A 13,544-nucleotide genomic window follows, 5' to 3' on the forward strand; every position below is an offset into this window, starting at 1 on the left:
TAAGATTGATGTAAAACAGCCGATAAAAACATAATTTATCGTTTAAGGTGTAGATTAGATCAACTTTAAATTAGCAAACGATGAGTTAAACAAGATATAAGGCCGATCCGGATCAATCTCAATTGGGCAGAGTGATATTGCTGTAATTAGATAAACGATGAAAGCAATAAGCAATATTGGTAACTTAATGAATCTATCAAAGACTGTCGTACTAAGGTAGAGCCGATAACTTGACCTTGATCTAATTCAAGCAGTGGGGTGTGAGACAGAATCACACAGGCCATACTTGAATTAGACAAGAGTCGATAACTAGCCTATACTAGAGTCGCAGTGGGGGTCGACCGGATCGATACAGCCATACGAACAGAGGTATAAACCATGACGGTACTTACAGACAAGCAGTGGAGGTTGACCGGATCGATGCAGCCGTACTCGCTGAAGAACTCACCGAGATCTACTCTACTCCTACTCCTAAGGGGTGGCTAGAGCCAAAAAAAGTAATTGACTTGTATTTGATTGATTGTTCTCCTTACAATAGCCGGAGCTTGATATTTATACCCGGGACCTAGGTACGACTCCTGTCTAAGCACGTCTCATCACAATTTTTGGTATGAAGAAAATATTCCTATTTGAAGATAACTTGGACTCTAATCTTTTTCCTTTTGTAGAGTCCGATATGTATCTTCTTGGCGCCAATCATGTCCTGTCATTGTTATCTGCTGACGTCATTCGGAGAGAATCGATCCAGTGTCGTATTCGATCCAGCAGGTATCAATCTTTATTCTATAGATTCCTTGATTGACATAATTCTGGAAGCCTGCGAGTTTTCGCGCTCTTCTCCTAAATTTTGATGTAAACATAAGTATATTTGGGATTAGGTTAAATTGGATGGTTCTACCACAATAACTCACGAGAGCTTATATTTAACTGTAAAACAAGTAACCTAGGGTAATTGTATGCATAAAAAAGATTGAAAAACAATTTGATTGGCTACGCGCCTAAGGTCGATTTTAGTGGAGGTTTTTTTGTTACTTTTTCCAAGACTCCTATATATTAGAGACCAGGAGCGGCATCAGGGGTATACCCTTGTATTCCATGGAATAACCATGATTTTAGTAACAAACATAAGTATTTCTATATAGTAGTATGTATTTTTTTTAGAGAAATATAGGAGTATGTATAATGGTACAGCATGTGTAGTTTGTGAGATGTTGCAATATGGCCCGTAAGCCCAGTAGAAACTAGCAGTAGCAGCCCACGAAGGCACGCTCCCTCTCCTCCCTTGGTAGTTGGTGCTCGCTCCGTCTCTCGTCTCTCGCTCGCGCATCGGCTGGGAGCACGGAGCCCGGGAGGCGCGGAAGGACAGAAGCGGCGACCGGCGGCGCAGCGGCCTCCCGGCTCCCCCAGTCCCCCTCGGTGCTCGGTCCTCCTCCGACAGCCTCGCCCCCTCGGCCCTGAGCCCCTGCGCGTCCAGCGCCCCTACCCCAGCGGCCTGCGGCCAGCGCCGCGCCCGGGGCGGCGGTGACCGGCAACGGCCACCCACCGGCGGTCTGGATTCCCGACTCCGGTAACGAAATTCAGATTCGGTTTGATTCGATTTTATATAATTAACACCATTTTGCTAAGGACCGACTAGTGGACAGCGGGAGCGAGTACACGCGTACTGTACGTTCTCGTTCTCGAACTGACTCGCGAAAGCACCGTCACTTTGCACAGGCGCGACGGCGCGAGACGAGATGGCCGGCCTCGAACGGCCCCGCCGCCGCCCTCCCCCGGACCCCGTCGCCGTGCTCCGCGGCCACCGCGCCGCAGTCAACGACGCCTGCTTCCACCCCTCCCTCCCGCTCCTCTTCTCCGGGTAATCCCTCCCTCTCCCCGCTCCCCTATCCCCAAACCCCTCCCCGATCCTCTGCACTGCAGCAGCGAACACGCACTCTAACACGACAACCTGTTTTCTGTACCGCCTTTGTGTGACGCATGCTCTTTTGCTACTCATCCAGCGCGGCTGACGGGGAGCTCAGGGCCTGGGACACCGCGAGCCACCGCACCACTTCCTCTGTTTGGTTCGTCACTTCTGCTCTTGTGCTCTCTGCAACCAACTATGGCGACTCAGTTTTGGTGTGACGGCAATGGCATGCGATTTTTGCAGGGCTCATGCTGGGTCGGCGGGAGTGTATTCCGTCGCTGCTGGTGCTGGACTTGGGAATAAGATCATCAGGTGAGTGGATAGGAGCCACGCAGTTTTGGTGGTTTCCACAGAAGTTACTAGATCATTCTATGGTGTTCTTGTAAGCAGGCTATTGACATGTAGTATTGGCACTACAAACGCGTAATGTGTTAGGCAGGGCCATGTCAGTGTAATAATTCATGTCTGAACTTCAGTCGCTTAACATTGACATGTAGAATTGGAACTGTACTTGAGGGGGATTCTTCAACTTCTCAGTGAATTTAGGATTAGTTTGAACTACACCCTGAGGAGAAAATCACACTGACTGGACCATGTATCATACTATGCGTTTCAGTACATTGTTGACTGTAGATGGAAGAGATGTTAGGTGCAGCATATTTCGAGCAGATTATTCTCGTTCTGATGATTTTGATCAATATGTTTGCTTCTCATGTTGATACAGCCAGGGTAGGGATGGGACTTGTAAATGTTGGGCAATTGAAGAAGCTGGGCTTTCACGGTATGACTCCTTGTTTGCTCACCCCTTAGGGTTTAAAACAAAAGTTATTTTTCTTCAGGAGAGGCAAGTGTACACATCTTCTTTTTTTTCAAATGAAACATGGGACCTTAAATTTGAAGGATAATCTGGGACGTGATTAGTGGAAAATAAACTATCATGAATGTAAATGCAAAGGAAAGGGAAAACCTACATTTGTCATATTATACACATATACAGCCATATAGCTGATCAAATTTCAGTACTTTTACAAGACAACTCCCAATCTTAACCCCTAATGCAGAACAACTATCATCAGGTCTCAAGCCCCTCTTGTGTCAGCTATGTATGCAAATAATATTCTGTAACTACCCTTCGATCATCAATTACTGCATCAACACATCCATCTTATTGATCTGTTTGGTTCTTAGTAAACTTTATGGTTCATGTGAGATTTGTGCTGTATGGGATCCATGTAGAATTATATTCGTCTTATTGACTTTTTGTAGGAAGCCCCTATTTACAGTCAAAACAAGCACATATCATTTCTGCAAGATGTCACTGGTGAAGTCTTCTTTTACACATGCCACAAAATCCGGCTCATCCTGCTCAGCTAGTGACGTAGAGCCACAAAGAGTGTCAACTGAAAATACAGAATGCCAAGAACATGATCAATGTATTGAGCCAACACTTAATCGCTCTTGTAAAGTCAGATAACTTTTTTTTGGTGTAATTGACCTTAATAACGTTTTGGTTGGCTAGGCACTACCTCTAATGGGCACAATATGTTGGCAATTGCTGGCCAAGAGTCGTCCCAGGTTAGTCCTTAATTAAACAGCCTTTTGATCGAAATTGACCTAATGTATGAAATGAATGATATTAGTACCACTGTTACTAGGTATAGTAGAGAATGCTTGGATGAGCTGGTGAAATATAGCAACCTGTATGATTTTTTTTTTCTTTTTGTTTAATGCCTTAGTTTTGTTTTCATGCTGTAACTCAAAGGAGAAAAAATTCTGCAGGTTGAGCTTTGGGACATTACAAGTGCTAGAAAGATCGTAACGTTGCCCCAAACATGTAGCGCTAATACGACAGATCATCCTACTAAGAAAAAAGGTTCGTTTTCACTTTTCCAGCTGTAGCTATTTTGTCTCATGAGAAAGCATCAAGTGCAGGTTAAGCCTAGTATGTTGATCAAGTACTATTTTGTACTCTTTTCTTTGTAGATCCTCCAGTTATTGTACTCCTATTTTCTAGGGCTAGCCCCTTCATGATAGTACTAGGACCTGCACTATGTAAAATCATTGTACGGTGGTTGCTGGTATATATAATTGATTTGGAGGTTAAGACTTATCTTTTAGGATTTATGGATATGGTTTAGGATGGATCCCTGTTCTATAATATGGCACGACAATGTGGTCCATAATACGAGACTAGAATGTGGTATAGTGCTCTGCATCTGCAGAGCAGTCATAAAATTCCCTTCAAACTGTGGTGTCATTATTTGTGCTTTAAGTAACGCACACAAACTTATCCTGTTTATTGTAGGACTATGCATGGCTGTGCAAGCTTTCATCCCCCATGAATCTGCAGGCTACATAAATATTTTGTCAAGGTTAATATCAATATCAAGCTCTCTCTAGCCAATTTGTCCATGGTACCTTCAAAAGTTGAGGACTAAATATGGTACCTTCAAAAGTTAAGGACTAAATATGGTACCCTGATCTCTAATCTAACCACATCTTTTGTTCATTCTTGGTCTGCCAGCTAATTACTTGATCTAAGAAAGAATCGCATCACAGATTCACTAGAAATCTTCTTCTCCAGTCATTTCTTATTGTATATCTTCGCTGAACGTCAGTTTGATTGTTCCCCCTAATTATGGTACCTTGATCGCTAATGTAACCAGCATTTTTATTCATTCTGCTAAGTACTTGATCTAAGAAAGAATCGCATCACATATGATTCACTAGAAATCTTCTTCTGCAGTCATCTCTTATTGTATATCTTGCTGAACGTCAGTTTGATTGTTCCCACTGAAGTATGCTAGCATTTCCAGTTTACATATGGGTTAGTAACAAAGCTCTGGATTTATTGAAACTAGTTACGAAGATGGAAGCACTCTTTGGTGGGATGTACGGAAGCCTGGGTTACCTTTATCTTCAGTGAAATATCATTCAGAATCAGGTCTCATGCAGCCCCCTCTCAGTTTATCATTAGCCGTTCAACTTCTATTTTCAGTAATAGTTACATTTATCTTCCTTTGATGGAATGGAATAAAGCATGATCTAATAAGTTGCAGGTGTGCAGCTTTATCCATTGCTATTGATGGGTTTTGCAATGGTGGAATCTCAGGAGGTGCTGATGATAAAGTAGTCATGTTCACGCTTGATCATCCGAAGGTTTGCCCATCTCTGTCCTTGTCATGGAAGGTTTATGCTGTGAATAATGATATTCGTCTGTCCCTAGCCTGAGTGTGCCTTGTATTTCTTGCAGGTTTTCAAGTTATATCTTTGTTAATTCATTATTAGTAATTTTTTCTAGGTGCATGCAAATGCTATACATACAAGAGGTGCTTATAAGAACTTATCATTACAAAGGAAAAACTGAGTTTGGGGCTAGCTAATTTACATTGATTAATTTTTCTGTATCTAATGAATGTGCAATACTGTTAGTTATGTGATAGACTTCATACTAGGTTTGCGAGTGGCACATAGATCATGTTGTGGTGTTGCTATTCTGATGTTAATAATTTAAATATTTTGTGGATCATCACAAGCATCTTCTCGATTTGAAGATGTAGTGTTTTTATTCCATATAGGAGTGCTTAGAATTGTTGGGTGAACTACGGATTTTGAATTTGTTTGTAGGTCCTGTTGCCTCATTGTGTTGATATGGTATTTCCTTCTGATTGCAGGGCGCATTTATTCTTAGGAAAGAAATAGAACTTGAGCGACCGGGTATAGCTGGCACAGCGATTCGGCCAGACAACAAGATCGCTGCAACCGCTGGCTGGGATCACAGGTTTTTCTCCATTTTCATGTCTTACTGTTTATCGCTGGTGGTAGCAATTTAACCCATTTCTAATGACTTTTAAACTTGTCTGTCAGTAATTAAAATCAATGTTAATGTTAAAATCGATGTTAATGTGGTTCTGGTGATCCTGGATGCCCTAGAAGAGTTTGGAAGACTTCCTAATGTCATCTCTTCTAGTCGTTGCATCTGTGACCTTTTCAGTGGTTTTACCCTTGCAGGATTCGAGTGTATAACTACAACAAAGGAAATGCTCTAGCCGTGTTAAAGTATCACAGTGCTTCGGTATGCAACTTGTTCATGTGATTGCGTTCTTTATTTTCTTCTCATATCCGGTGTGTATGTGTAACTAAGCCAATTGATATAGACTTCACCTCCCTCCGCTAGCACCTACTATAACATTGCCACCCTCTCATTTACCAGAACTGAAATATGCTTTGCATTTGCCCAGTTGCTGAGGCACTCCTTCAGGTTCACTCGGCTAATTTCTGCAGGCATCTAATGTTAATACTTTCTTCCTCTTCACAGTGCAACGCAGTGACTTTCTCATCTGACTGTAAGCTCATGGCTTCCTGCTCGGCGGATACGACGGTTGCATTGTGGGACCTCTACCCCCCAAAACCCCAAAGCAAAGTGGACATCACAAAAACAGATGAGGCCTCCTGCTAGCTCAGTTGGGCCTTCAGCGCTGAATGTGGTTTTTGCTTGTGTATATTACTCTGGAGTATCGTATCCCCAGTGCCTAGTGTTTCATGTAGTTTGGGCCTCCTGTTAAAGGCCCGTTGTTCTCCTGTGCCAGAATTTTGGGGCTTGTCCGTGCAGCAGTGAAAAATCTGAACTTGCCGCAACCGAGTAAGTGATTTATTCTTTTTTCGCAAAAGAAAAGAGTAAGTTATGATGTGCCAAAAGGCGCAGAGAAAGAACATGTAACTGTTGTTCGTAACGCTTCTCTTGGTTTCTTTATTTTTCATCGAATTCTGATCGGTTTCGTGGAATAAGCGTCACAAGAGTATGAAATTGACGTAAATGTGAGGCAATTGAAGAACTGACTCTTTGAATAATTTCATTGCTTGCACAATCTTTAGCAAAAGTCCAGTACCTTGTACCTGCTGCCTTTATGATAAGGTTCAACAGGCTACGATTCATGGTAGTACTGTAATTGGCAAGCAGAGACACCTGCATTTGCTACTGTTCGATCTGGTGGTTCTGAAACTGAATGTAGTTTTTGATTTTGTATGTCAGCGGAATAGAGTTCGTGTCCAATGTTTCTTGTAGTTTTGGGCTTCCTTTTAGGGCCGTTGTTTGCATGTGTCTGAATTTTTTTTTGAACTTGCATGTGGTCTCCTCGCATTGCACAGGCGAGGGTAAGGCTTGCCACTAACACCCTTTCCTCAGACCTCGCTCTACACTGGGTACGCCCATGTGTCGGAATTTTGAAGTGGTTTATTCTTTTCACGGAAGAAACGAGTGAGTTATGAACTTATGACGTGCCAGAAGGCAGAGGCAAAGAAAGAACTCGAGATATGCAGGTAGACCGTTGTTGGGAACGATTCAAATCTGATAGATCGGTTTCGTGCCACAATTTTCAAGTCTCACGAGCATGAATTGGACATAATGACAAATTGACAATGCAGTTGAACAATTAACTCTTTGAATACTAAATTTGAACAAAACTCAGCAAAAGTCTAGCAATTGCAGCCTTAACAGACTAGGAGTAATTTGGTACCGCCGAGGTGGTACCGTCGAAGGTGCCGTCGAGCGGCGCCTCGCAGAAGGCCATCGTGGCCACGAGCCTTTCCATCGGCCACTTCTTCGTGGCTGCGGCCAGCAACGCCACCACGTTGCCGCCGCCGGTTGCGGAGGCGCCGTGGCCGGCGGCTCCCGACGGAGCCAAGGTGGCGTCGAGCGGCGCCTCGCAGAAGGCCATCATGGCCACGAGCTTCTCCATCGCCGCCGCTACGGTGAGCTGGTTCGAGTTCGATCGATCGGTTGGTTTTGGTAGGGAATCAAACGCAGGCGGCAGGCGGCGTTTATATGTATGGGCGCCCGTAGCTTGCCGACTTGGTTTCCCACTCGGACATACGCCGCGAGATCGTGGCGGAGTCTAGTCGGAAACAGGCAGAGGCAGGGGAGGGGCGTAAGGGAATCTGAGTCGGAGTCCTCCTGCAAATCGTGCGCGGCGGAGCCATGGCCCGCTTGGGTCTCTTGGCGAAGGAGCTTCACAAATCACAACTTATATTGAGCACGCACCGCCAGTCGCGGTCGACATTTCTGTTGGTGCGCTTGAGCTTCTTGATTGAGGCCTGGTTTAGTTCCATGAATTTGGATTTTGGGTCTACTGTAGCATGTTCGTTTTTATTTGATAAATAGTGTTCAAACATAGGCTTAAAACGTTCGTCTCGCAATTTCCCACCAAACTGTGCAATTAGTTTTTTTTTTCGTCTACATTTAATGCTCTATGCAAAGACCATAAACATTCGATGTGACAAGTACTGTAGCAACTTTTTAGAAATTGGGGTGGAAATAAACAAGGCCTGATGCAAATGACCATGGCGTCAGGCACAGGAACCTCTGTCCTGTCCCCACCATCATTGCAGCGTGATTTTTTGCCACCACACTTCGTGGCAAGATTTGCTCTCGTTTCACGTGAATCAAATAGGGGCTCTGATTACTGTGGCGAGCCACAATCTGCGGCGTGGTGGACTGTGGCCGCAAACAAAACATCTCAATAGTTTGAAGGTTGAAAACTTTATTTTTCTCTTGTCCCCTGCTTTAGAGTTCCAATATGTAACAATAGAAACACCATTGTAGGCATATTATGATCCTTTTAGCCCAGTTCAATGGCCCTAGCTTCCAAGACGAAGGTCACATTAATCCATGGATTGATGTGATTCTCATCCTTAGCAAATGAGAGCCATAGCATGGCCCTCGTCTCTGGATATTTGTGACTGTCAAACTTTATTTTTTGCACATACTTGTTGGTTCTTAATTCTGCTAGATGAGACAAGGCGATAATATTTTTTTAGAAAAAAGGGACAATCGACCTAGCAAGGTAAGAACAAACACACATGATATTTTCTTTGTCTAGCTTTGTGTTGCAAGGTGAGGTGATCCTTGCTCAATAAAGGAATTCAGCTCTCCCATGCATAATAATGATTTACTTGCACACATAATCAGCCAAAATGACTCTCACACGTGAAACCTTTGCTTGTTGCCTGAAATATATGTTCCTCTCCCCAACTCTCGAGCTCCAACCCAATACAATGGACACACAATGATAGACGCTAAGAAATTAGGGTTGCTTAAATCGAGCTCTTAGCCACTAGTTGGAGTTCCTCTCTTTTGAATTGACTTGGTTTCGATCTTCCCAATGCCAAATAACATGTCTTCACATCATGGTTTTCAATAGCGGACTTGTCGAGGACCAATACTAGGGTACTCAAAAAGCAGGAGCTAATGGTCATCAACATTGATTCGTCCGAGCAGTCAAGAGTGCGACTACAGCTTCAGCCGACCCCTAGGTGCGTAGGCTCCACCTCGCCCGACCCTTGGCACGTGGGCTCCGCCTTGACCGACCCCGAGGCCACAGGCTCCGCCTCGCCCAACCCTTGGGGGTGAGCTCTGCCTCGGTCGACCCTCAGGCCACGGGCTCCACCTCAGCCGACCCTCAGGCCACGGGCTCCGCCTCGCCCGACCTCTGGGTCAGGGGCCCCGTCTCGCACAACCCCTCAGGCGCGGCTTCTGACGGAACCCCATACTGCCGCCAAACACTACGGGCCAGAAAAGTACAACCCAAGGTCAAACTTCTGGCATTGTGCAGGGAGCGGGCACATCTCAACATGACTCGTGCCTACGACATGTCACTCTAGGGAACTCACATCACCAGCAGTGACGGACGTGTGGTCACTATGCTGCCTGCTCCCTGTACAGCCACTGACCAGCATGTTGGTTCGCCGCGTCGCCCGGTGGGGCGGAATGGGACGTCACGACCCGCTGACAACGCCAGGGCATGTCATCAGCGGCGAACAGGCGCTCGGCGTGGAGTCATCCCTATCACCATCTGCAGTGTCGATGGGACCCGCACAAAGGAAAAGAAAGGCCCGTCGGTCTTGGAAGCCTTTCTCTCCTTGCCTCTTCTCCCTCTTTCTCTCTGTGTAACCTGCTCTTCCCCTTTATTTATAAAAGGGGAAGCAGGACGTCCTAGAAAAGGGGGCGGTTCACCACTCTACACGCCTGTAGACATCAAAACACACGCCCTAACACACCTTAGGAGCACACACACATCAGAGACTTGGGACATGTCCCTCTCTCGCTCGTTTATAACCCCTACTACAAACTTTTTAGTGCTGGTAACACGAGCAACAGCGAAGAACTGAACGTAGGGACTTTCTGTACGAACTAATATAAACCTCGTGTCATCTAAGCACACCATCTGAGCCAAACGCGCAATACTAGAAATTTACTCGTCGATGATAACTCGAAGCATCGATAGTTGGCGCGATAGGTAGGGGCCTTTTGCGTGTCTCGACATCCACACGAGGCAACGCTAGGAGCGACGCCTCATCCCTCACCGGCGACCGCGGCCGCGTCTCCCCCACGGCGGCGGTGACTCCTCCTTCGAGCTGGCGGCCACGACTGCTCCTCCCCTGTGGGCCCCCGGCTCACGTGGATGTGGTCCGGTGTCGGCGCGGCTTGACCCACGCGCCTTGCTCGAATGGCGGCACCGACAGAGGAACGATGGCCTCGCGTGGATGGCGGCGCCGATGGAGGAACGACGGCCTCGCGTGGATCTGTCGGTAGGAGGTGGCGAGTTTTGGGTTGGCTGTTGGAGAAGATAAGATTTGGGTGCGTGACCTTTTTGCTGTGCGTGACCCAAACTATGGAATTTGTCTCGTGTTTGGGTATGTGTTGTTGGAGATAGTCAGCAACATGCTTTTGAGACATGTCAATATACGTATAAAGTGTAGTTGTACACTGAGACTAAACTTCAGTGCGAGACCGCGATTGAAACCACATGCGCAAAATGCGTGTGAATGATGAAGGGTTCCCCCTAGACCTTGTTTGTTTTCCATCATATTACGCCCTTGGATTTATGACCAAAGTTCACCATACCTTAAAAAAAGGAGATAAGGAAACTGAGATTCAACACTAATAAAAATCATAACTCGTCGTTGAAAGGTCCTTGTTTGGTTTTGGTAATTGAGTGACAACCTAGGTGGACTAATGTGTGGTTAAGTGATTTACACAGGAGATTAGTCCACAAGAACACTTGTGTGAGCAAAACTCATGCCATAGAGGTGAAATGGCTGGGATATGTTGCATAGCTCACACATGTGATGATGGAGCTTATTGCATATGAGACATGACATTGAGTCATGTGATTAAGGTGGAGAAGATCAAGATAAGACTTGGCTTGATGGACCGATTGCAAGCGTGAAGGGCAAGTTGTAGGCTTTGGAGCGATGGACCGCGTGGCAGTGAAGCTTGAGCAAGACTTGGCGCTGATGGACGAAGGCAACGGTGAAAAGCAAGTGAGGTCAAGATCGATGAACCAACAAGGTCACGTGATGATATGAAGTGGATCATATCAATTGTTGATCAAGGTTGGTCATGTGTTGCATCAACATCGGAGGAGATGGAATAGAATGCGCAAGGCAAAGGTATAACCTAGGGCATTTCATTTCACTAGTCATAGGTGTGTAGAGAAGTTTATGATCGGGTTTAGGATAGATGGCCGTACTATCAAGAGGGGCAAACTTGTTTGCATATCGGTCATCTAGTGCCACTTGAACGATCTAAGTTTGCATACGTGTTAGGATCGAGTGGCATGGCAAGAAGAGTGCTAATCCTTTAGAAAAATATTTATGAAAAGCTAACACACGTACACAAGGTGGTGATCACTTGGTGGTGTTAGCGTATTTGCAAAGGAGAAGTCAAAAGGTGAAGAAAGGAGGTGAAGCCAGGCTCGAAGTGCTGCCCTAGGGGCACCGCCCCTAGCTGTCCGGTGCACCGCCACCCCATTGGCGGTTGACCGGCTGGTCAAGGCCAAGAGCAGGGGTTGGACTGGCACCGCCGTGCCTTGTCCGATGCTAGACACCGCCATGTCCGGTGCCCTCGCAGAAACTAGCAGCTTTGCTCCAATGACTCTATTTGGCTTGGGGCTATAAATAGAGGTAGAGCTCAGGCTTAGGCTGGTTGCTAAGCACTCTTAAGCCTTGGTGGCTTGTGTAGGTGTGCTTGGGAGCCCTCTAACTCACTTGTGCTTGATAGTGATCATCCGATCGAGTGAGTGAGTGATTCTAGTGTGATTGCATTGTAAGGTTGCATCAAGTGGCTCTAGAGGAGGATTTGTGAGGGGGGTTGTGCTCACCCCGCGGGGATCGTGAAGAGCAACTCTAGTTGAGAGTATCATTGAGCTACCCTCACTTTTGGGGTAGGTTCTTGCGGTGCCCGACATGCGGGCTTAGCGGGTGATGCCAATTAGCCGCTGAACCACCAAGTGAGCGGTCGACACAACGGGGACGTTGCTTGGTGGCAACCAAGTGAACCTCAAGAGAAAGTCACCGTGTCAACATTGTCTTCATCATCTTCTCGGTGGTTTGCATTCCACGCAACACAAGCTTGTATTTATATTTCATACATTGTGCTTGTGTAGTTACTCTGGTGACTAGTTTAGCTTTAGTAGCTTGCTAGTTGCCTTCTTGCTTGTGTAGCATAGAAGTAGCTCCTTTGCGTGGCTAATTTGGTTTTAGTAACCTTGTTAGTCACATTGTTTAGTTTGTGTAGTAAGTAATTTGTGCTCTCTAATTTAGCATTAGTTGCCTTGTCATTGAGCATTGCTAGTGAGATTAGAAGATTTGTGCTTTTGCTTACTAGATTGTGTAGGAGCTGCCTCGGTTGCTTGAAGTACTAGCCACATAGGTTTGTGTGACCTTGCTCCTAAAATTGGTTAGGTGAGCTCTAGCTAGCCCGGCATCTTTATTGCCTAATTAGGATCTTTTTAAGGTGCTTGCGAACTTAGATAGAGGGGTGTAGTCTCGGCTAGACCGATAGTTTTAATTTCGCATTTGTTTTGGTTAGCCGGTGTGATTAAGTTTTAGAAAGGACTATTCACCCCCTCTAGTCTGCCATCTTGACCCTACACGTGGTATCGGAGCTAGGTCTCTCGTTTGTGGTCTTCACCGACCCGAGAGGATGGCGACTTATGGGCTAGATGTTGAGTGCCCATACACATTTGATGGCACACACTTTGTACGATGGAAAAATTGGATGACATGCAATTTTAAGTTTATTTTGCCTCAAATGTGGTGGATCGTAGATGTGAACTTTTCTCATGCGTTGGATGAAAAGAATGCAACTCAAGCGTAAAAGACATGCCTACATCTAGATTGCCAAGCTACTAATATTTTCTATCAATCTATGAGTGACAAGATATTGGAGGAGATCATGTACATGAAGACCTCCCATAATATTTGGTTGTACCTTAATTTGATATATGGGAGGGTCTCCGACGATGATGATGTTGAGCCCAAGGAGGTGGTGGATGAGTGTGTTGAGCATGACCACGATTTGGTGATTGTGGAAGATTGCTCCACCTCATGATCAAGTAATGATGATGATCGATCCACTACAAGTTCACTTGACAAGATTGATGAGGATGATGCCTCAAGTGATGCCAATGATGATGCTACTCCATGCACACTTGATGGTAATGATGATGGATCATGCCCGAATGACATTGCTACTACAAGCTCTCGAACTACATCACATTGCTTCATGTCACAAGGTGACACTAAGGTATCTAATGCTAATGTGGTTGATCATGTTGATTCATATGATGAGCTTGTT

At 45.5% G+C, this 13,544-nt stretch overlaps 1 protein-coding gene across 2 annotated transcripts; it reads left to right on the top strand.

The window, feature by feature from the left end:
- The first annotated feature begins 1,272 nt into the window (after positions 1-1,272).
- On the top strand, positions 1,273-6,672 carry LOC136532930 (protein DECREASED SIZE EXCLUSION LIMIT 1-like). 2 transcript variants are annotated; one of them, XM_066525502.1, is made up of 14 exons: positions 1,273-1,567; positions 1,717-1,858; positions 2,001-2,063; positions 2,150-2,218; positions 2,631-2,687; positions 3,173-3,339; positions 3,426-3,481; positions 3,686-3,779; positions 4,212-4,278; positions 4,768-4,850; positions 5,019-5,065; positions 5,581-5,687; positions 5,918-5,981; positions 6,225-6,672. In XM_066525502.1, the coding sequence occupies exons 2-14, from the start codon at positions 1,737-1,739 to the stop codon at positions 6,363-6,365; spliced, it is 1,137 nt and encodes a 378-aa protein (XP_066381599.1). In that variant the 5' UTR covers positions 1,273-1,567; positions 1,717-1,736; the 3' UTR covers positions 6,366-6,672. The 2 variants fall into 2 exon arrangements, with proteins under 2 accessions (XP_066381599.1, XP_066381600.1); XM_066525503.1 differs by having other exon boundaries at positions 1,481-1,567; positions 4,974-5,065; positions 6,225-6,669.
- The last annotated feature ends 6,872 nt before the right edge of the window (positions 6,673-13,544 follow it).

The sequence above is a fragment of the Miscanthus floridulus genome, unplaced genomic scaffold, assembly GCF_019320115.1.
Source record: "Miscanthus floridulus cultivar M001 unplaced genomic scaffold, ASM1932011v1 fs_739_1_2, whole genome shotgun sequence".
NCBI classification, from domain to species: Eukaryota; Viridiplantae; Streptophyta; class Magnoliopsida; order Poales; family Poaceae; genus Miscanthus; species Miscanthus floridulus.

Bases quoted from the DNA above. Each gene is read 5' to 3' on its own strand.
- LOC136532930 (XM_066525503.1), top strand. From the start codon at position 1,737: ATGGCCGGCCTCGAACGGCCCCGCCGCCGCCCTCCCCCGGACCCCGTC. The intron at 3,340-3,425 runs GTATTGAGCCAA...TTGGTTGGCTAG, and splicing joins ATGCCAAGAACATGATCAAT to GCACTACCTCTAATGGGCAC. The intron at 5,982-6,224 runs GTATGCAACTTG...TCCTCTTCACAG, and splicing joins TAAAGTATCACAGTGCTTCG to TGCAACGCAGTGACTTTCTC.